The sequence below is a fragment of the Neovison vison genome, chromosome 13, assembly GCF_020171115.1.
Source record: "Neovison vison isolate M4711 chromosome 13, ASM_NN_V1, whole genome shotgun sequence".
Classification (NCBI taxonomy): Eukaryota; Metazoa; Chordata; class Mammalia; order Carnivora; family Mustelidae; genus Neogale; species Neogale vison.
Genome location: NC_058103.1, coordinates 65,197,799 through 65,219,437, shown reverse-complemented (window position 1 = coordinate 65,219,437; position 21,639 = coordinate 65,197,799). Strand labels below are relative to the sequence as shown.

The 21,639-nt window shown below is 32.9% G+C and overlaps 1 protein-coding gene across 6 annotated transcripts in view; it reads left to right on the top strand.

The window, feature by feature from the left end:
- ARHGAP5 (Rho GTPase activating protein 5) overlaps positions 1-20,195 on the top strand; it is a 106,380-nt gene extending 86,185 nt beyond the window's left edge. For 5 of the 6 annotated variants that reach the window (XM_044231124.1, XM_044231125.1, XM_044231126.1 and 2 more), the window contains exons 4-7: positions 9,710-9,787; positions 12,325-12,456; positions 13,145-13,250; positions 16,506-20,195. In XM_044231124.1, the coding sequence (XP_044087059.1) occupies positions 9,710-9,787; positions 12,325-12,456; positions 13,145-13,250; positions 16,506-16,833 (644 nt within the window). In that variant the 3' untranslated portion in view covers positions 16,834-20,195. The remainder of the gene's footprint in view (positions 1-9,709; positions 9,788-12,324; positions 12,457-13,144; positions 13,251-16,505) is intronic. The other variant, XM_044231128.1, reaches the window with a different exon arrangement.
- Positions 20,196-21,639: the final 1,444 nt, after the last annotated feature.

Here is a 21,639-nt window from a genome sequence, read left to right as displayed (position 1 = left end):
TGTCTTTTCATGGCTTAATAACTTCTTTCTTTTTGGCACTTAATAATTCCATGATGTCTGGATGTGCTACAGTTTGTCTGGATTGCTTCCAGCTTTTGGCAGTTATGAATTAAAATGCTGTGAACATAGTCTTCAGATTGTTGTGTGGATGTAAGTTTTCACCTCCTTTGGGTAAATAACAAGAAGTGCAGTTGCTAGATGGTATAGTAAGGAATGTGTTTGTTTTGTAAGAAACTGCCAAACTGTCTTCCAGAGTGTCTTCCATTTTGCATTCTCACCAACAGTGAATGAGAGTTACTGTTTTTCCACATGTTTGCTAGCAGTTGGCTTTGTCGGTGTTATTTTAATAGCTATATAGCGGTATCTCATTGTTTTAATTTGCAGTTTTTAAAATGTAGAACATATTTTCATACTCTTATTTGCCATCAGTATCTCTTCCTTTATGGTGTCTATTAACTATTAAGGTCTTTAGCCTGTTTTGTAATGGACTTGTTTTCTTACTGAGTTTTAAGCGTTCATGTATATTTTGGATAACAATCCTTTATCAGATACGTCTTCTGTAGATATTTTTCCCCCAGTCTGTGACTTGTCTCCTAATTCTCAAAATACTGTTTTTCACAGAACAGAAATTTTTAGTTTTAATGAAGTCCAGTTTATCAATATTTCCCTCAGGGATTGTGTCTTCAGTGTTGTATCTAAAAAGGCATCACCATACATACTCAAGGTTATCTAGGTTTTCTACTGCTGTCTTCTAGTCTTCTGCTAGTTTTCTAGCTTCTACTAGTTTCTAGTTTCTAGTTTTCTACTGTCTGTCTTGTATTTAAGACACACTGTATTGCTGTGTTTTGTATTTAAGTCATTTAACTTTTACATTTATATTCCATTTTGAGTTCATTTTTGTCAAGGGTGAAAGATTTATATCTAGGTTTGTTTTGGGTTTTTGTTTTGTTTTTAAATGCAGATATATTGCTTTTCTTGCACCATTTGTTGAAAAGATTATCTTTGTCCTGTTGTATTTATTGCCTTTGCTCCTTGATTAAAGATTAGTTGACTCTAGGTGTCTGTTACTGGGTTCTCTATTCTGTTCTGTTTCCCTATGTTTTCTTAATACCACATGGTCTTGTTTACTGTTGCTCTATGGTAAGTTTTAAAGTTAGGTAGTGTCAGTCCTCCAGCCTTATTCTTCTCTCTGAATATTGTATTTGCTTTGAGTCTTGGCCTCTCTATGTAAAATTTAGAATCAGTTTGTTGATGACTTATTTTTTAATTTATTTTTAGTTGATATTTATAATAAAACTGCTATAATTTGATAATAGAAATAGGAATTTGATTGGATTGTGTTGAATATGTAAATCAAGTTGGGAAGAACTGACATATTGACAATATTGTATCTTCCTATCTATGAACATGGAATATTTCTCTGCTTAGTTCTTCAAGTTTTATCATCACTTTTGTGGTTTTCCTCATGTAGGTCTTACACAAGTTTGTTGAATTTATACTTAAGTATTTCATTTTGGGGAGTGCTAATGTAAATGGTATTGTGTTTTTAATTTCAAGTTCCACTTGTTCATTGGTATATAAAGGAAGTAACTGACTTTCGTATGTTAACCTTGTATCCTGCAGCCTTGCTATAATTACTTACTCCAGATTTTAGCCTGTTGACTTAATACATAGAAGATTGTGTCATTTGTTTAAAAAAAAAAGATAATTTTTCTTCCCAGTCTTTATGCTTTTGATTTCCTTTTTTTGCTGTATTGCTTTGGCAAGGATTTCCAAAAATACTGTCGAAGGCATGGTGAGTGGGGACATCCTTGCCTTGTACCTGATTTTAATGAGAAAGTTCTGGGTTTCTTACTATTAAGTATGATGTTTGCTATAGGTTTCTTTTTTTATAATCTTTATCATATTAAGGAAGTTCCCCTCTGTTCCTTGTTTGCTGAGAGTTTTTATCATAAATGAGTGTTGGATTCTGTCAGATGCTTTTTTTGTATATTGGTATGATTGTGTGATTTTTCTTTTTTAGGCTAATGATTTAATGGATTGTTTAATTGATTTAATGGTTTTTGAATATTGGACAACCTTGATTACCTGTGATAAAACCCACTTGTTCTTAGTATATCATCTTTTTTACACTTTTTAAAAATTCAGTTTGCTAATACTTTGCTGAGGATTTTTGCATCTGTGTTCATGAGAGATATTGGTCTGTACTTTTATTTTCTTAAAATATTTTGTCTGGATTTATAAGCTTTTACCATATGAAAAATTACACTAGACTCAGCTTGAAATTGATGGACATTTTACTTTAGCCATTGTTTTAAGACTTAAAAGTGGCCTGTTGAACTACCTACTGCTTCATATCAGGGACAGTATATTTTATGTTTCATCACATGTATATTCTAATACACAGCCCATAGTATGTGTTGTATTAAGGAATATTAAGTCCTGGTTCAAATAAACACACACCATAGTAGGGATCTACATGTTCATATCTTTCTGCATTTATGAAGTACACTTTTAGTTAATTTCAGTAAGATATAGCTGCCTCATTTAGTGTTCATCTCATTTATGCATATTCTGTCACACATTTTGTTTTAGGCTTGGGATACCACATCTAAGAAAATGACTCCCAGATCTTTTTCTCACACCCCAGTGTTTTCCTGTATTGCCAACTGCCTATTGAACTTTTCTATTTAGATGTGATATCTTGGCATTTAAGATTAAAATTCAGTTCCTTTTCCCCCACACCACTCCTTCTCTTGATTTCCTTTTTTCCGATAGTGCCAGTTTCTTTTTCCCAGTTAATCTGGGCAAAGGTATTTCATTTATCTGACTCCTCTTTCACCCTTTGTGCCCACACAGCATTAATTACTAAGCCTTGACCTTTCTTAGTAGTATTTTTCTTCTGTCTGTTTTCCATTGTCACTACCATATCAAGATCTTTTAAAATCATATTTACACTGTTACTGCTTCTAATCCAGTTGTCTCCCTATCCCCAAATGTGTCTTCTGCTTAAAAATACTGAGTGCTTAAAAGAAGGAAAAAAAAAAAAAAGAATCTGTAACCTAGGAACTAAGGCTTTTAAAATCCTAATTTTGGTTGCCAGAAACCAAATGCAAAAAGTAACATTTAATTGAAAGGAAATTTATTTCTGGAAGCCAGGAGCATCTGTCCCCAGTGGACTAGAATCAAGGTAGTAGTATCATCTGTTTTTCTGTGTCCTTTTCTCTCTCTAGACTTACCTTGTCTGTTTACACATCCTACATTTTTATGTCTCAGTTTGAATTACATGCTGAGTCCCAATTCCATATTCTCAGAGAATCTGATGAGTATATCATAAGCATACTGTAATGACAAGTTTGTTGATTTAGCATTTCCAAATAAATTATTTAATTTTTAAAATAACTGATTAATGTAGGTTGTTTTATTTTGTCTAAATGCACATTGCATTGTGCAGTTTTCTTGAAATAGTATTTTGCCTTAATACTACTGTTTACCCATATACCTCCCCCTGTGGTGTTTACATTTCTGTCAAACAATAAGAATGGATTTTTAAGATTTTATTTCTCTCTTCCCCTCTCTCTACCTATTTATTTTAGAGAGAAAGTGTGTGTGCAAGTAGGGGGAGGGGCAGAGGGAGAGAGAATGTCAAGCAAACTCTGTGCTGAGTGTGGAGCCCACTGCAGGGCTTGATATCATGACCTGAGCTGAAACCAAGAGTCCAGGCGCTTAACCAACTGAGCCACCCAGGCGCCCCAACAATGCATTTTTTAATTGTGTAACATCTACCTTGAATAAGCTTATATACTACTACCAGTGCTTGATTTTTTTTTCCCCCTACATGAGATTTTGAATTTTTTTTTTTGAGGTAAAAATTACATAACATATAATTAACCACTTTAAAGTGTACAATTCAGTAGCATTTAGTATATTCACAGAGTTGTATAAACATCAGTTCTAATTAATTCCAAAATATTTCATCACTCTGGAGGAAATCCTGTACCCATGAAACATGCAGTTACTTCTTTTATACATTTTGTTTGTCCATTCATCCAGTGATGGGTCTATGGGTTATTTACATTTTGTGTCTCTTGTGAATAGTGCCTTTATGAAAATCTGTATATAAGTATTTCTTCAAAAAGCTCCCATCGTGGAGCCCAGTGCGGGTCTGGATCTCACAACCCTGAGATCACGACCTGAACCCAAATCAAAAGCTAAACCCTCAACCTATTAAGTCATCCAGGCACCCCTTGGCCATTTTTTCTTCAGATATTTTCCTTTCCACCTAGGAAAGCCCTTGTGCATATGTTCGTAAACCTGATGGTGTCCCAGAAATCTCTTAGGTTTTGTTAATTTTTCTTCATTCCCTCAAACTAGACAATCTCAACCAGCCAGTCTTTAAGTTCACTATTTCTTCTATCTGCTGATAAAATCTGCTCTTAAACCTCTCTAGAGAATTTTTTTTTTTTTTTAAGGATTGATTGATTGATTGGAGAGAGCACCCATGTGAGTGGGAGGAGGGGCAGTGGAGAGAATTTTCAAGCAGACTCCCTGCTGAGCATAGAGCCCAACTTAGGGATCACTACCATGACCCATGAGATCATGACCTGAGCGAAAACCAGGAGTTAGACACCCAACTGACTTAACCAGGTGCCCCTCTGTAGTGAATTTTTCATTTTCTTTATTCTGATTTTGAGATCCAGAGTTTCTCTTTAGTTCTTTTTATAATTTTTATCGGTTTATTGATACTCACTATTGTGATCATTCTCCTTGTTCCTTTCAGTTCTTTTTTAATACATTTTTTTAAACAGTTGATTAAAAGTTTTTGCATAGTGCTAAGACTGGGTTTCCTCATGGACAGTTTCTGTTTATTTTTCTTGTTTCTTGAGTGTACCATATTGTTTTGTTTCTTTCTGTCTCTTAATATGTTTTTGAAAACATATTTTGGGGTTTTTATTATTGTGGTATCTTTGGAAATTCTCCTTAGCAGGGTTTCTGTTGTTGTTTATTGACTATGTTTGCTAGTTTGGTGACTTTTCTAAACTACTCTTGTAATGTGTGTATTCTTTGTCATTTGTGGCCACTGAAGTCTGTACTTCATTAGCTTAGTGGTTAGCTAGTGTTTTGACAGATTAAATACTTGATGTCATTGGGAAAAGTCCTTTCCAAATCCTTGCAGATTGTATTGAACACTTAACCCAAGCCTTTTATCACTCTGCCTGAGCCTTCACTTCCAGGTTGAGCAGATCCTGTGGTCAGCCTAGAAATGAAAAGTTTCTAACCTTGTCAGGCTTTTTCTGAGGGTGTAACTAGCCCTGAGCATGTATGTGGGCTTCTTGATTCCCCAGTATATGTAGGAGCGTGTTAAAAGCCTTAATATGCCACTGTCTCCCTGGCTAACATCTTCCATCATGGGCTTTCCCTCCCATTGCTTGTCCTGACTGTTGTCCCTTGCTCCAAATTGCTACAGCCTGTACTTGTGCCTTTATATGCCAGAGAAGCCACCTTAGCCCTGGGATACTTCATGTTGAGTGAAACACAAGTAAGCCCTTGTGCTTTTCCATCTGGGAGACAGGTGAAAACCCATCACCACAGTTCTTTGAGAACAAGATCTCTGTTCCCTCTGGCCCTTGAAACCTTTGCCCAGAGCACAGACTGCATCAGTATGGTCATGGCCAATCTGAAATGTAAGGGTATTTCAGTGGTAGATGAACAATTAAAAGCTCCTTTCTTTACCAAGCCTTTTAGTGGTTGTGGCTCTTTTTTTTTTTTAAACTAGATTTCAGAGTTCTGCAAAAATTTATTCTGACACTTTTTGACCACACATTAGTTGCTTTTCTGGGAGAACCAAGCCCTGAAATTCCTGTCTCCATCTCTTACTGATGCCGTTCCTCATGGAGGTATTTTCCTAATTTATGGGTTATCTCCACATCTTAATTTGTGATCTGTTTTATGATTTAGGATTATTTCAACCTAAAGGTATACAGAAACAGTCTGTAAAACTCTTGTTTGATATCCTATATTAGTAATTCAAACAGACCATTTTGAGATACTAAGAACCTTGTACAGCACAAGGGTTAGACACTTTTCTAATAAAAGAAAAAAGAGGATAATTGGTTAAAATTTCTAAATTTTTATATTTAGTTTTGGAGTGTTAGAATAGATCTCTAATGCCTTCATTATTTGGAGGCCCACAATAGATACTTTGGGTGATTTAAGTCCAGGTGAAACTTTGATAGTTCACATCTAGGTAAGTGAGTTGGGGATGTTTTTTATTTGTTTAGTTATTTTACATCCTTTAATTATTAGTGAATGGAAGGCAAGATTTTTAGTACATATGATTAAGTACCTTAAAATTTTCACTTAGCAAGAAATATTAAATGCTCATCACTATGTCAGTGGTTGTCAACCTCAGCGTTATTGACATTTTGGGCCATTTAATTCTTTATGAGAGGGACAGTCTAGGATATAATTTAATTTAGGTGCATTGCATTTAATGTTCATGTCTTTTTAAACCCCTTTAAATCAAAAGAATTTTTGAAATTATCATCAGACTTCTAGCCACTAGTTTTAGTCTTCATTGATTTTTAAAATCTCTATTATTTCTCCTGTGTTAATGGTTGACATTTCACCATACAGATGAACTCTTTTTTCTCCTCAATTTGAGTTTGTGTGGTATTTCCTCGTTACGAGATTTGAATTATGCTTTTTTTTGTTAGAAATACCACCAGGATGATATGTCTTTTTAAGTACATCATCTGTTAAGACAAAATGTCAGTGTGTCCCAATATAGGTGATACTGATTTTGATTATTTGATGCTGTATCTACCAGACTTCATCGCTGAAGTTAAAACTTTTTTAATTTTTTGTTTATATTGATACAGATTCATTCATTCTTTACTATACTCAATTGAGCTGTAATCCATTAATGTTTTTATGTATTTTGATAATTCAGATCATTGCAGCTTACTCTCTTTCCTTATGGCTTCTGTGTCCTTTGAAGATATCCCCATAATTCATTAAGTACTTTTCCGTTTTCTGGCGCAGGATGTAACCAGCCAGGATTGGCTTGTGCTTTTCCTGATTCAACTTTGGAATCAGCCTTTGTCTCAGATTGCTCAGATTTGTTTTGGTGGAGAATGGTATTGAGAAACCACTATTAGGGCTGCTTATGGACCATTTTAGCAAAAAAGCTAGGAAAGCTTAGAAATACACTTATGTATGTATCTGTACTTATTTCTGTAGCAGTGTGTTAAAAACCCCAACTTTTAATTTCCTTCTCCAACAATGAGAATCCTTGCTTCTTTTGTTCTCCACATATTTATTCATTTGCTGAAGTCTGGAATGTGCAAAAAGTATACATTACACTCTAGATTTAAAACCTACTGAGCAGGGGCACCTGGGTGGCTCAGTGGGTTAAAGCCTCTGCCTTTGGCTCAGGTCATGATCTCAGGGTCCTGGGATCAAGCCCCACATCAGGCTCTCTGCTCAGCAGGGAGCCTGCTTCTTCCTCTCTCTCTGCCTGCCTCTCTGCCTACTTGTGATCTCTGTCTGTCAAATAAATAAATAAAAATCTTTAAAAACAAACAAACAAACAAACAAAAATAACCTACTAAGAGTTCCGTAAGTGTTCGCAGTTTTAATTTTTTAAGGTCCATTTACATAGAGTGAAGTGCACCAAACTTAAGGATACACTTAGATTGAGTTGAGAGAAATGCAGACCCCTGTTTGATCTATACATACCTGTCAAGAGACAACATTTTCTTCGTCATTTATGTCTCTTCCAATTAGTTTTCCAACTACCCACAATAACCTTCTGATTCCCGTGCCCCCCACTTATAGGTAAGTATTACCTATTTTAGAACTTGATATAAATCAAATCATACAAAATAAATTCCTTTGTATATGGTTTCTTTCATTCATTACAGAATAATTCATGTTGATTATGTCAGTAAAATTTTGTAACATTTAAAAAATACAACTTTAGCCCATGAAACTATTGTCATTGGATTTTTGCTCCCTTTTACATTCATGGATTTCTGAATATTACCTTTTTTCCTCCAGCATGAAATATACTTTGTTCTTTCCTGTTGTGTTTTCTTTGTAAACACTAAGGTAATTCTAATAACTAGGTGGAAAAGTAGAAGGAATTAATAATACATTATCCCATGCAAAAGCTATGACATTGGTCAAGGAATATTTCAAATAACCTACTTTTTCATTCTTTTTGTTTGTTTGTTTGTTTTCTGTTTGTTTCTTGTTTTTTGTTACTCCTGTGATGCTAAGAGTACAGTGCCTTATCACATTGAGTTTCTTTTAGAAGTGCTTTGAGGAACTTGATGGAATGTAGAAAATAGTTATAGACTTTTGACCAGTGACATATAAATGTTAGATTTTTGTTAACTTTCTACAAGTCCCTGAGGCTTTTCTTTTTTCTTTCCTTCTCCCTCCCCCCTTCTTCAATATAATTTCTTCCAAGTGTTTAGATTCTGTAATTTCAGTTGATTTTTCAAGGTCATTCATTCATTACTCTCTCATCTCCATTCTGGTTCTATTACTTCTTAGTTTAAATTTTCCAGTTCTTATGTTATTTCTGGTTTTTTTTTTTTACTAAAACTTACTATTTTTTATTTCTAGTGTGTTTATGATTGCTTATTGAAATATTTAATGATAGCTGCTTTAAAATTCTTGTCAGTTCATTCCAAAACTGATGCCTTTGTGTTGGTGTCTGTTAAATTGTCTTTCCTTATTCGTGTTGAAATTTTGTTTGTGGTATGATGAATGAAGTTGGCTTTATTGTTTTTTCCCAGACATTTTGGAGATTATGCTACGAGATTTTGGATCTTCTGTTTTAGCAGGCCTCTTCTGACACTGCACCAGCAGGGAAGGAGAGCTGCTTCATTACTTCAAGTTAGGGTTGGAAGTCCAGATGCCCTACTTGGTCTCCATGGGGCTCTACTGACACTGCCGTGGTGGGGAGGGTAATTTCCCTCTTACCTAAGGATCTAGTCTCCATTCACCCTTATTTGACATTCCAGGAAGGGGAAGGCGAGGGTTCCCTTTCTTGCTGCTGGGCAGAAGTGGAATTCTAATCCCGCTGCTTGGTCACAACTGATGTCTTTGGCCAGAGAAGGGCAGTTAACAAAAAAAAAAAAGTTTTGTTTTACTTTCTTTTTGTTTTATTGTTTGTTTTGTTTTGCTAAGTCTACACCTTTTACTAGAGAAAGCAGGTTTTTCTTGTTGTGGTTGCTTTTCTGTTACTTTCTTTTTTTTTCTTTTTTTGCCTGTGCTTAGTGGTAGTTCTGGGTTGCAGGCTTCTGTTGCCCAGTCCAGTATAAGGCAAAAAGAAAACTTGGAGAACTCATTGTCCTATTGTTCTTCAAGTTCCAGAGTCATTAGTTAGGTCACCTTCTCTCTACCAGTCTTTTGACTTTCTGTTCATTGTGCTCAGGAATTTTAGCTGTATTTGGTGGAAGAAATAAGGAGAAGCTCTGTTTCTCATTTTTGCATGGAACCTGGGTGTCCTAAATTATTAAACAGAAAAAATAGTCCATTGAGAATTTAAAAAGAGATGCTTTAAAAAATTTAATTCTTAACAGTAGTTTACCACCTTGTTTTTGTAAGTCACTAAGATGTACATAAGCTTAAGTATAATCTTTGTTGTAGATAAGTATGTATGTATAAAAGCTTGTGTATTTCTTTCTTCTTTTAGGATTATGTACTGAAGGACTCTACCGTGTTAGTGGGAACAAAACTGATCAAGACAATATTCAAAAGCAGTTTGATCAAGGTATGGTATATAAAATAAAATCATTTTTTAAATTATTTTCCTTATTGAAATTTCATGGTGGGAAGATTGATTTTCTAAGGTTATAGGATTCTGAGGGGTAAGGATTTTAAAACAGGATTAGAAGTATGTGGGGCACCTGGGTGGCTCAGTGGTTAAGTGTCTGCCTTCGGCTCAGGTCATGATCCCAGAGTCCTGAGATTGAGCCCATCAGGCTCCCTGGTCAGTGGAAGCCTGTTTCTGCCTCTCTTACTCCCCCTGCTTGTGTTCCCTCGCTCACTGTATGTCTGTCAAATAAATAAATAAAATCTTTAAAAAAAAAAAGGATAAGAAGTATGTGATAGAATAAATACCATAGTCAGGAATAGAAGAACTATAAAGATCCATTACCAGAATTAGAAAAGCAGTAAATTGACTTATGAGATACCACCATCTTTGTATATCAGAGACAGTACTTACTTAAAGATGTAGTTGAAATTTTTTTTCATGCTATAGGGTGCTAGCCATTAGGAATAAAAGCAAAACAATTCTCTACTCAAAGCAAATTCTGTAAGAAATCAAAGTTTTAAATAGGAAAAATGAAAACAGCATTATGGAGAAAAAGGAGTGGATATTTTTATAATCTTAGAGTAGGGAAAGACCTAAATTTGATATGAAGCCCAGAAAGCATAAACAAGATAATAAGTTGGACTACCTAAAAATGTAAGAATTCTATGTGAGATGATGGATAAAACATAAAGTCAGGAGACAAACTATAAACTTGAAGAAGGTGTGGAATATTACCTAGGCTAGATTAAACAGTTCACATCAGAAGGAAGTGACCAGCCAAGTGTATGAAAATATGCTTTGTCTCTGATTTATAGATACAAAATTAAAACAAAGATTTGGTTTTGATTTATTATCTCTGAAAAAGATTGTTGAAAGAGTGTAAACAAGCAGGTATGTTGACTTTTGAGAAGCAGTTCATGTATATCTATTAAAATTCATATTATCTTTGCTAGAGAAATTGCACTTAAAATATTTATGTTACCAAAGTCTTAGTTTAAGCTTACCAAGATATACTTGAAAGGTCATTTATTGCAGCATTGCCTGAAATTTTTTTAAAAGGAGGAGGGGCCCTGTAATATGTAGAATATTACATACCCACATAAAATGTAGATTTGTGTGTGTTTTCATTACTTTAAAAGTATATTGTATATATAGTACGTAATTTTAAAAAAATATTTTGTTGGATAAACTGGACTTTATAATATCAAATTTGTGCATTTTCACTTAACAATAATGAAGGAGCGGGTAGTGGTCAATACTAGGGCCTCTTGAATTAGATTTCCTGTTTTGTTTTCTGGTTCTGCCACTTACTGTCTTAGGGCCATAGGAAAGTTAATTTTTCTAAATCCTAACTTTATCATATTTAGAATGGGAGTGATTAGAGGATCTATGATGAGTAATGAGATAATGAAGAGTTTTCTATACAGCCATATTAAATATTCTTCAGGTAGCTGTTTTTACAGAGAATGTAGACTAAGAAAATAAGATTTATTATATAAAAGTATTTATCATAGTATCTGTAATGCTTTTAAATAAAATCCAAATGTTCAGTAATAAAATATTATATAAATTGTTAGATCTGGGAGAATATTTTGGGGGTCATTAAAAGTAGGGCAAAAGGCCAGTAATGGGTTAAGGATTATATATAGGTTCTTGGTACTGTTTTTTCAGTTTTCAGTTATATTACAATTAAATGTTACCTAGCATACACAGAAAAGTTTTTAAAAGTTGCCTGTAAAATTTTAATAATCTTAGGTAATGCCTTAAAAATGAAATCCAGTATAAAATGTATTTATGATTTTTCTGGTTGTTTTATTTTTTTAATGAGTAGAAAAGGGCTGAAAGGAAATATGCTAAAATAAAGTATAAACGGTGATTATCTCTAGGTGATGTGGTAATTTTTTCTCTTGTTAGTCTGTGTTCATACATTTTCCATCATAAGTATCCATTGTACTTATAAAAGGGAAATATTGATTCTTTTAATAGCAAATTAACCTTATGATACACCTTTAGTATGTTCCATTCTTGTCTTTTAAGTCAGAATTTCACTGATAAGTGTTGAAATTAAAATATTTCATTTAAAAAATTAACATAAGCCAGAAGGTATAAACTCAGATTTATGTGCTTAATTCCTGTCTTTTGTCTTTCAGTTTTCTTATTACCTTTTTAAATAGCTTATGTAAACAAAACATTTTAAAAGACAGATGTTAGTGAAAGCTAATGTTTTCAACATACTTATAAGCCTAACAGCATTTTTTGTTGTAATAGAAGATGCTTCTTTCTTGGTTCTCTCTTCCCTTATGTCAGGCAAACTTACTAGAAGAGTTGGGGGGAGGAGGGATGAATCAGCCTGTAAAGAAACATGGCTGATGAGAAGATTCTAAAATCTCTGGATCTACAAATACCTGTTTAGCTTAGTTCTCTTATAATATATTAAAATTTTATTTTATAAAAAAGAATTTATTTTATAAATTTAAATTTTTGTCTTATAGATCATAATATCAGTCTAGTATCAATGGAAGTAACAGTAAATGCTGTAGCTGGAGCTCTTAAAGCTTTCTTTGCAGATCTGCCAGACCCTTTAATTCCATATTCTCTTCATCCAGAGTTACTGGAAGCAGCAAGTAAGTTATAAGCCTCCTTTTTTGGAGAGGGATGATTGATGGCGGGTGTTATATATCATATATTGATTGCTGTGTGTTAAAATCAGTCATGCACTAGAATGTGTAGCTAATAAAATGTTAACTTACAAGACTCTTTCTTAAATTTATTTTCCTCCAAGTAAACAAAATCAGAACCTGTGGGGGGGGGTGTTCCCCAGGAATATTTAATTTTAGCTGGTCTCTCAAGTTACTCAGTGCTTCTAGAAGTTTGAAGATCATTTTACTAGAAATTTGAGATTTGCAATTTTGATTCAAACTCCGAGGCTTTGTAAGAATTAAATGAACTTTTCAAATGAATGTATCTATAATGTATTTCAGTAAAATTTTAACATGTGTGTACATGTGTGTATTTAAATTTTTTAAAGTCAAATTAACTTTGGCCTCTTCATTTTTTGAAAAAGATAGGAAGATAAGTACTTACTTTCTGTGTCTCTTAGACCCTCTCTAACTAGCTGTTTTGGAGAAAGGCTGTTGTAATAAATGATGAAGTATTTACCAGGTTCTTTAGAATATTTTGTTTTTGTTTACCTATCCTAATGTGCTTCAGAAAGATTGTTCATTGTCTTTTACAATAAGTAAAGCAGAAAGCTTTATCAAATATTTTAAATGTGTAAGTTTCAACAGATTTCTCTCTCCTTTGATTTTACAGAAATCCCAGATAAAACAGAACGTCTTCATGCATTGAAAGAAATTGTTAAGAAATTTCATCCTGTAAACTATGATGTATTCAGATACGTAATAACACATCTAAACAGGTATTTTTTATTTTTTGTTTTTGCAAATACACTATAAATTTCAAACTTTAAACTTTATAAATATAAGAGAAAAGGCAAACTAAACATACAGTTCAGTTTTGTTTCTATTTTTTCTGGATTTTTAAAACAGATTTTTCACCAACTTGTTTAAAGAAAGGCATATGACTTTTTTAGTACATTTAATGATTGTGAATAGTATAATAGGTACATCTTCCTGTTTTTTTATTACTGTTATTTTTTAACACTTCTCTTCTGTAGATTCTTGGAATTATAGGTATGAAATGACTCTTAACCAAATCAGCCTCATTTGAAGTTGGAAGAATTGAGGTTTCTAGTCAGATGTAATGGAAATTTCTTTCTTCTAAAACTAACTAACTTTCTGAGGGAAAGTTACATGCTCAGAGGGAAATTGTATGCTCAGTGTCACATAGTAAGTGACATATCTTATAAGTAGAATCTAAGTCTTATTAAGAAATTTCATTTGCTTTTTGTATCACACTGTGTTGCTTTTGAATGTTTTGCCTGTTTTGTTTGGATATAGCCCACAAGGTGGTATTTCATGAGACATTTAAATTCATATTATAATCTACCCTGTTAACCTGAAGTGCAGGATACTAATCCTGTATTAAAAGCCTTAAGTATGTTAAGCTTCAAGTTTATTCTTTTTTCTAAAATGATACTACTCACAATGCCATTTCTTAAGTGAAAGACAATATTGTATAATAGCTTAAAGCTCCAACTGTTGAGTCAAACAGGCCTGGTTTTGAAACATTTTTATTAGTTCTTTGACCTTAGGCAGATTACTTACCTTGTGTAAGTCTCCATTTTCTTAACCATAAAAATGAGAAAAATAACACCTCACAAATTTGTCCTTGGGACTAAATAGAATTATTAGTATTCGTGCTAATTTTTTCAAAAGTCCATTCTTCATAATATTTTCTGTCGACACTTCAGTGAACTGAAGTTTGGGTGTTTGGGTTTTTTTGTTTGTTTGTTCTTAATAACATCAGTGCTGTTTGTTTTTAATAACATCAGTGTTAAATAAAACCCAAGTACATATCAGTTTCTGCCTCTTAGAATATTAACCAATGTTTAAGGTTTTATTGTTGCAGTCAATGTAGTATAAAATTATACTAACATTCCTGGTAATTGTTCTCTGAAGTCTCTCTCCTTGAGAAAATACCAGCATACTAGTATTAACATATAATTAGTGGAATATCATCTTTTGAAAATTACCATACAAGTGGTTCTTGATATAATAACATGTATACATGGTACCGTCAGAGACCTTACCCGGTATGGAGTGTAAGGATGATTTGTGAAGATACTATTGTCTGGCCAGATTAGAATGCTGAAGTAAGAATTGGACTCTTCCTTTGATCTTGTCAGAATGATCTTTCTATAAATATCTCTTCCCATTGAATAACATCCTATATCCTAAAGAAAAAACTGTCTAAGTGGTCTGGTTCTACCTTCTTCAGTTACACCTTCTTCCCAGAAATTTCCCCCATGCACACATCAGGTAACTGTACTAAGCTAATAGCTTAATCAAAAGTATCAGTTTAGGGCGCCTGGGTGGCTCAGTGGGTTAAGCCGCTGCCTTTGGCTCAGGTCATGATCTTGGAGTCCTGAGATCGAGTCCCGCATCGGGCTCTCTGCTCAGCAGGGAGCCTGCTTCCTCCTCCTCCTCTCTCTACCTGCCTCTCTGCCTACTTGTAATCTCTCTCTGTCAAATAAATAAATAAAAATCTTAAAAAAAAAAAAAAGTATCAGTTTACACCTGTCTGTCATTACATCTTAATGTCACTGCCTTGGTCCTCAAACCAGCAGCAGCAGCATCACCTCAGAACTTGTTAGGAATGCAAATTATTAGGTCTCCCCTCAGACGTAATTATCAGTCTGTGTTTTAACAAACCTTCCAGGAGGTTCTGATACACACTTAAGTTAAGAACCACTGTTTTGACTGAATTCCCTTTCCTTCTACCATTTTACCAGTTGCCCTTCACTCTTAACTCACACATCAAACATTATCTCTTCAAAGAAGCCTTCCCTGGCCACCCTCATCTCTTATTTGGTACCTTTTATAATTTTTGACCCTGCGGTTAGACCTGATGTCCGTACTCTAATTTCTCTCAACTTTAAGGTTTTTTCTTTTTTTCAGAATCTATACTTGACTGCTGCACAGAAACACCTGACTGGGCCCACTATATTTTAATAAAAAGTTAATTTTATTCTAAATATTCTAACTTTGTCTCTTAACAAATAGTAATAATTTTTACCATAGAACACATTTTAAGACACATATTTTACCTCAGATGAGCAATTCTGTGGTTGGGGAGAGGAGATTCTTTGGTTTATATTTTAAAAATTTTGATGTGCAAATTAAATTTAATCTCATAATTAAACGAGATTTTTTTTCACTACCTTGCATAGTGGGCTGTTTCTTTATGTGTGGAATAAGAAGGTCAGATAAAAATACTAAGTTTCTCTCCCAATTTAATAATTTTGAGTTAAAAATTCAAGATTTGCCTCTTAAGTTTGTTTATTACAGATAATGATAGAAGTGCTTGCTCACATATTTAAAGAACTAGATGTAAATCTTAATAATGTATGATCATTTGTAAATTATTATTAAATCCTAAGAATTTTAAGGTGGAATGTATTTCTGTGAACTATTGCCTTTCAAATTAAATTTGTAGCAAGGTAAAATATTTAATGATTGGAAAAATTCTTTATTGCAATACTAGAAACTAATTTTGTTTTTAAGTTAAAAAGCCTCTTGGAGCATTATAATAGAGTCGTTTTTCTAGAGTTTGGTTTTTCCAAGGTTCAAAGGGATGGCATACCATACTTTGTCTCTCCATCTCTCATAATAGTCAAGGAATTTGTATATGCAATTAGAATTTTCTGTTTCTGTTGCCAGAAACTCATTAAAATTATCACGTTTTCTTTTACTATGAGAAAAAGATTGGGATTTTTCCCCCCACACAAATTAAGGAGGCTTCTGTAAGTCTTAAAACCCCTATGTACAACCTTTTTATAAAGACTATCTTTGGTTTTCATAAGGAATGGATTTTATTGCTGTCTCCTGATTCTGGAATTTAGTTTAACATCTTAGAATATACAAGAAGAAAAATGGTTTAAATTTGAAGTTAGGATAAAAGATTTTAAAACTATATCATTTGAGATCTACAATACTTAAATTGTCATGAATTTTTATTGGTTTCTAACTGTTTTTTCCTGTCATAATTTCAGGGTTAGTCAGCAAAATAAAATCAACCTAATGACGGCAGACAACTTATCCATCTGTTTTTGGCCAACATTGATGAGACCTGATTTTGAAAATCGAGAGTTTCTGTCTACCACTAAGATCCATCAATCTGTTGTTGAAACATTTATCCAGCAGTGTCAGTTTTTCTTTTATAATGGAGAAATTGTAGAAACTGTGAACCCTGTGGCTGCTCCACCACCTTCAAACCCAGGACAGTTGGTGGAACCAATGGTACCGCTTCAGTTGCCACCACCCTTGCAACCTCAGCTGATTCAACCACAGTTACAGACAGATCCTCTTGGTATTATATAAGTAGGTATTGATTGCAGACAGCCTGAAATTGACAAAAAGCAAAACTAAGCATGCATGTTTCAGGGTTCAGTAGTATACTTGATTTTTCTTACAGGTAATTCACATTCAAAATGATGAAACATTTTCTCTTTGAACTGTATGGTATTCCTTATTCACTTACATTACAAATCTAAGACCATGGATAAGCATGACTGGAGAGGTTTAATTTTTATAAACAAAAATAGCTATAAAATACAAAGCTGCTGTTGCATGCAACCTTATTGCAATCAGTATATCATTCCTGTGGCATTTTCTGTCACATTATATTGTGAATAAAATTTTTCTATAGAAATTAAATGATTTAAAAACTCACATATATGAAACACTTAATGCTTTTCAGCCTGCTTTATGGCTGATTTTGTTATTTGATGTGTTAATTTGGGCAACTGAATTTACATTTTAGCAATCTGTGTAGATAAGTAAAAGCCCAGTTAAGTATTTTATAATTTCAGGCTACTTATGCCATGCTTGGGATGTTGTTTGAAAGAAAGAAAAATACACTTAACATATTTCTGCTCCTTCATCTTCTAAGTAAACCTGTGGATAATTTGATGAGGGGTAAACAAAGATACTTCTTGTACACACATACCAAGGACATACTTGTGGCTAAAGTGAGTTGATAATGTTGTGCAAAGGATAGTTGTCACCAACTCATTTCTTTATGGTCCATAATGACATAAACATCTTGTATACTGTTAATTCTGTAAACAGATGCATGTTCAAAAGATCTATGATGGTCTTATAATCTTAATCTAATATATTTTAGATATTTTAATTTTTTCCCTCTTGGGAAATACATTTAGTATAGTGTAGAAAATACTTCATGACATTTTCATATAAGGGTTATATAACTTTTCGTACATAAACATGAAATTTGTTGTAGAAAATTCTTTAAACCAAACATTTTAATCTAGGACTTCAATTTAATCTGTTCCTTGAATCTATTTTTATGTGGCCCTTAAAAACATATCCAAAAATCCATTGCTAATATAGCAATAAAAATACTTTGGGTACTGACAACCTCTTTGAAGTGTGTATATATAAAATTGCAAACTTGTATTCTTATTCTTTTCTGTGATATGTTGTACTAAAATCAAAATGCTTTTGCACCATTTTTTAAAAGTTTTTTCTTTTGACGTTGGTACCAGATTTGCTGTAAATTACTGCTGCTTTGGGGGGATTAAACATTTTGTTAGCAAAGATACAACCAGAACACTAAATTATGGGTAAAAATTTCAGAATAGGTGGCATAGGTAAATATTTTTAGACTTTATTCAGAATTCATTTATTATCAAACGTTCCATTTTTTTTCTGGAAAGGAAAAAAATGGTGTGTTTTTCATTGTTCAATTACATTTTTCTGTAGGAAGAGGAAATTCTTTGGTCCATATTGTAAACCTCATTCATACTGCAATTTTAAGGTTGTCTTATGTGTATTATAGTAAATAGATGATTTTTGAGATTCAAGGCTCCTAAGAGTTTGATTTGCTCATTTTTCCCTAAAATAAATACTGTCTTTCCCAACTGTTATGTCCTAGGTATTGTACTTCTAATTTCAACTTCAGAATCAAGATGTCAACATGAACCAGGCTGCTGTTGAAGTACATGTATATTATAAATTATCTTATTTGTGTTATACTCTTATGTGTTATTATCTTTTCTAAGAAAACAAAGTCCCTATTATTCCTATTGCAAAGCACACAGGAATTAAGAAAGTACAGTAATTTTTAAAAAGAAAAATCCGGTAAATGTAGTATTCTTAACTTGTTCTATATTACTTAATAACCTGTTGTCTATATAGCTTTAATTTATAGCTGTCAGTTTAACATTGGCATGTCTGGCAAAGAAAATTAAACTTTAAGAGTTTTATAAACTGTTTCTAGGTTGCTAAAGAATTTATTTTTCTACTATATATGGTATAGACAAAGCTCAAAACTATGTACAGGAAAAAAGCCTGACTATTTCTTTTAGAAGTAGGCTGAAAAAAGAATTTTCAGAACTGTTCTTGTCTTCAGTTCATTCGGTCACGACTTTGCTATTGTAATATGTGAATCCCAGTTTATTTAAGCTATTCTCTTTTATACTGTGTTAATTTAACTTTCATGTACATTTAGTACCATTTTTGTTATTAAAACTAGCATTTACCATATTCCACATTAACTACCTTACACCTTCCCCAAAACTTATCTCTGCTTTTCTATGCGTTCTATAATTGATTTGAAAACCTTCGGTAGGGGTCATTTAAAATTCTGCATTTGGTTCAGTTAACCTGTAGGTTACAGTTAATTGAAAATTAAAGTACAGTTTAAAGCTCAGTCTGTTACACTGAATTGATTGCGTTTGTTTTTGCCAAGGGCTTAGATATGTTTTTAAATATTAGAAAAATAATTCTAAGAACAGAATAATATAATTAAACTTTTTTTCTGGTAAGTTACTGGAAGGTTTCACTGTTTAGGGACATAATGTATATGAGACTTAAAGGATGAAAAGAATATTAGGTAGTCTCATAATTATGGGTAAATATTAAGGCATTATATTTTACAATTTTAAATAAAATTCCATCTACACACATGTTGCCATTGTTTCATTTAAGCTTTAGTGCTTATAGTTATTACAGTATTATACTTAACAGTGTCTAGATTAGCAATATAAAGAAGCATAGTGGTACTTCTTTTCAAATTTTTAGTAGATATATTGGGAGACAAATTCTATTCAACAGACACTAGGATATACAATTGATTTTAGAACAAAGTTCTAGGCATAATAATTCAAATCCATTTGAAATAGTATTTGTTTAGTAGTGCTTTTTTCCCCCTAAAATTTACTATATATATACTGTAGGTAACAGCAATCTAACTTAGCCAAAAAGCAGCTTTTATTTTCCATACTGTGTGTAAATAATGTAGACCTTTTTTTTTTTTTCTTTTGGTGATACTGGAATTTAGTTTCTAATATCTCTTAGATACAAACAAAGGGAACAATTGGAATAAGAATTTAGGCCTTAGCGTCCATGGTGATTTTTAGTTTTTTATACAGTAATGTGATGCTATTTGTCAACTGGATATAAATATATATATATAATTTTAAAAAGTCAGAAGTGCTTTGTTTCTTTGTTTATAATTAATGTAATTTTGTGCTTCACCCACAGGATGCTGCAGTAAATTAAATATCAGTGAAGCTTCTTCTGTGTAAAGAATGCTATGAATAAAACATTAAGAAGCTGTGTAATTTTAAGTTATAGTTGCCTCTAATTTTACCATTTCATTGGTAAAAAGTTTTTTTGGGGGGGTGTGTAAAATAGGAAAATAAAAATAAATTTGTCAATATGATGAGAGTTTTATTAGGGAGGTATATTACTGAGTTTTTACTGTACCATGAGTGGAGATCCAAAGTTCGTTTTGGACATATACATACTGATGGAGATTCACTTTTTAAATGTTCAGGAAAAGATGGATTTCTCAGATTTCTCAGCTGTTACATGTTAGAGCTGTTACATGTTACAGCTAGACATTCTTTTGAGCCACTGGAAATCTTTTTTGAAGCCCATTCTAGTTTGTTAGCAGAGCTGCTAACACTGAAGAATATACTTTTGTTTTCTCTTCATGGATTGTGAATATTAAGCCCAGTATTGTGGATGTATGTTCTCAGATTCTATGGATCTGGTAAAGTTTTTTGATTTTAGTCTTTGTGTTTGTCTTGAATTCAGTCATTTTAATTAATTCAATTTTTAGGCTGAACACTTTCTGATCTGGGTCAGTGCTTTATAGGTCTTGCTTAATTTTTTATTGTATTTGAACTCTTGGAATTCTAAGCAGCCTTTCCAATTTATCAAATATCTGGAAATAAAATTTTCTAAGATTTAATAGGGGAAAGAATTACTCTTCTAAACTGATTTCTCATGGTAACGTCTATGTGTAGTTGAGCAAACTGTACACGCATTAATAACTCATACCCAGCATCTAGCTATTAGATATGCAGGTACCATGATCATCTTAAAGTAGTTAAAATCTAATTGTTGAACTTTGGACAAAACATTCACTGTTAAAGTTGAATCTTATCATCCTTTGACCGTGATTCCATTTATCCCCCCCCACCTCATATTAGTTTTATTTCTTTGTGAGTAGGTGGGTCTAGGTGGGGGGATCCTTAGTTCTCATATCATTTAAATCTTAACGTATTTAATACTAGTCTTACAGAAATCTTTCAGGCAATAAGAGCGATTTTGAAAAGCTAATCAGTGATAGTCAAAGTTAAAATTTTGATTGCTAAGTTAATATATAAAATTATAAGCCTTAAAATTAATACAGTGCTAGCAGTTCAGGTTTAGTCATTTTACTGAAAGTCTAAGACTTGCATTATATACACACTGAGTAATTGTCATGGAATTTGTGGAAATCACGTTTGTATATTCCCTCAATATAGATTTTCTGTTGAATTTTATTTGCCTCACGTGGTAAAAATTACGAACAATTTAATAATGGCTGTCCTGTTCTGAAAGTTTACGTGATTTTAGTTAAGATTCTATTAGTGTTGTGACCTATTTTTTCAGATTTATTTCTATTCTGTATTAAATCTTACTTCAGTACAGGTGATAGAGGCTTAACAATTGACCTGTTTATTCATTGCTTCACTAAACCATCCACGTTACTTGTAATTAGGTACTGTACTCACAAGATCATTTTCTTGTGGCCTTGAACTGAAGGTCTTGTCCTAATCATTTAATGTGTTTTAAGTGCTTGCCAATTTTTAAAAGATCTTACCCATTTTA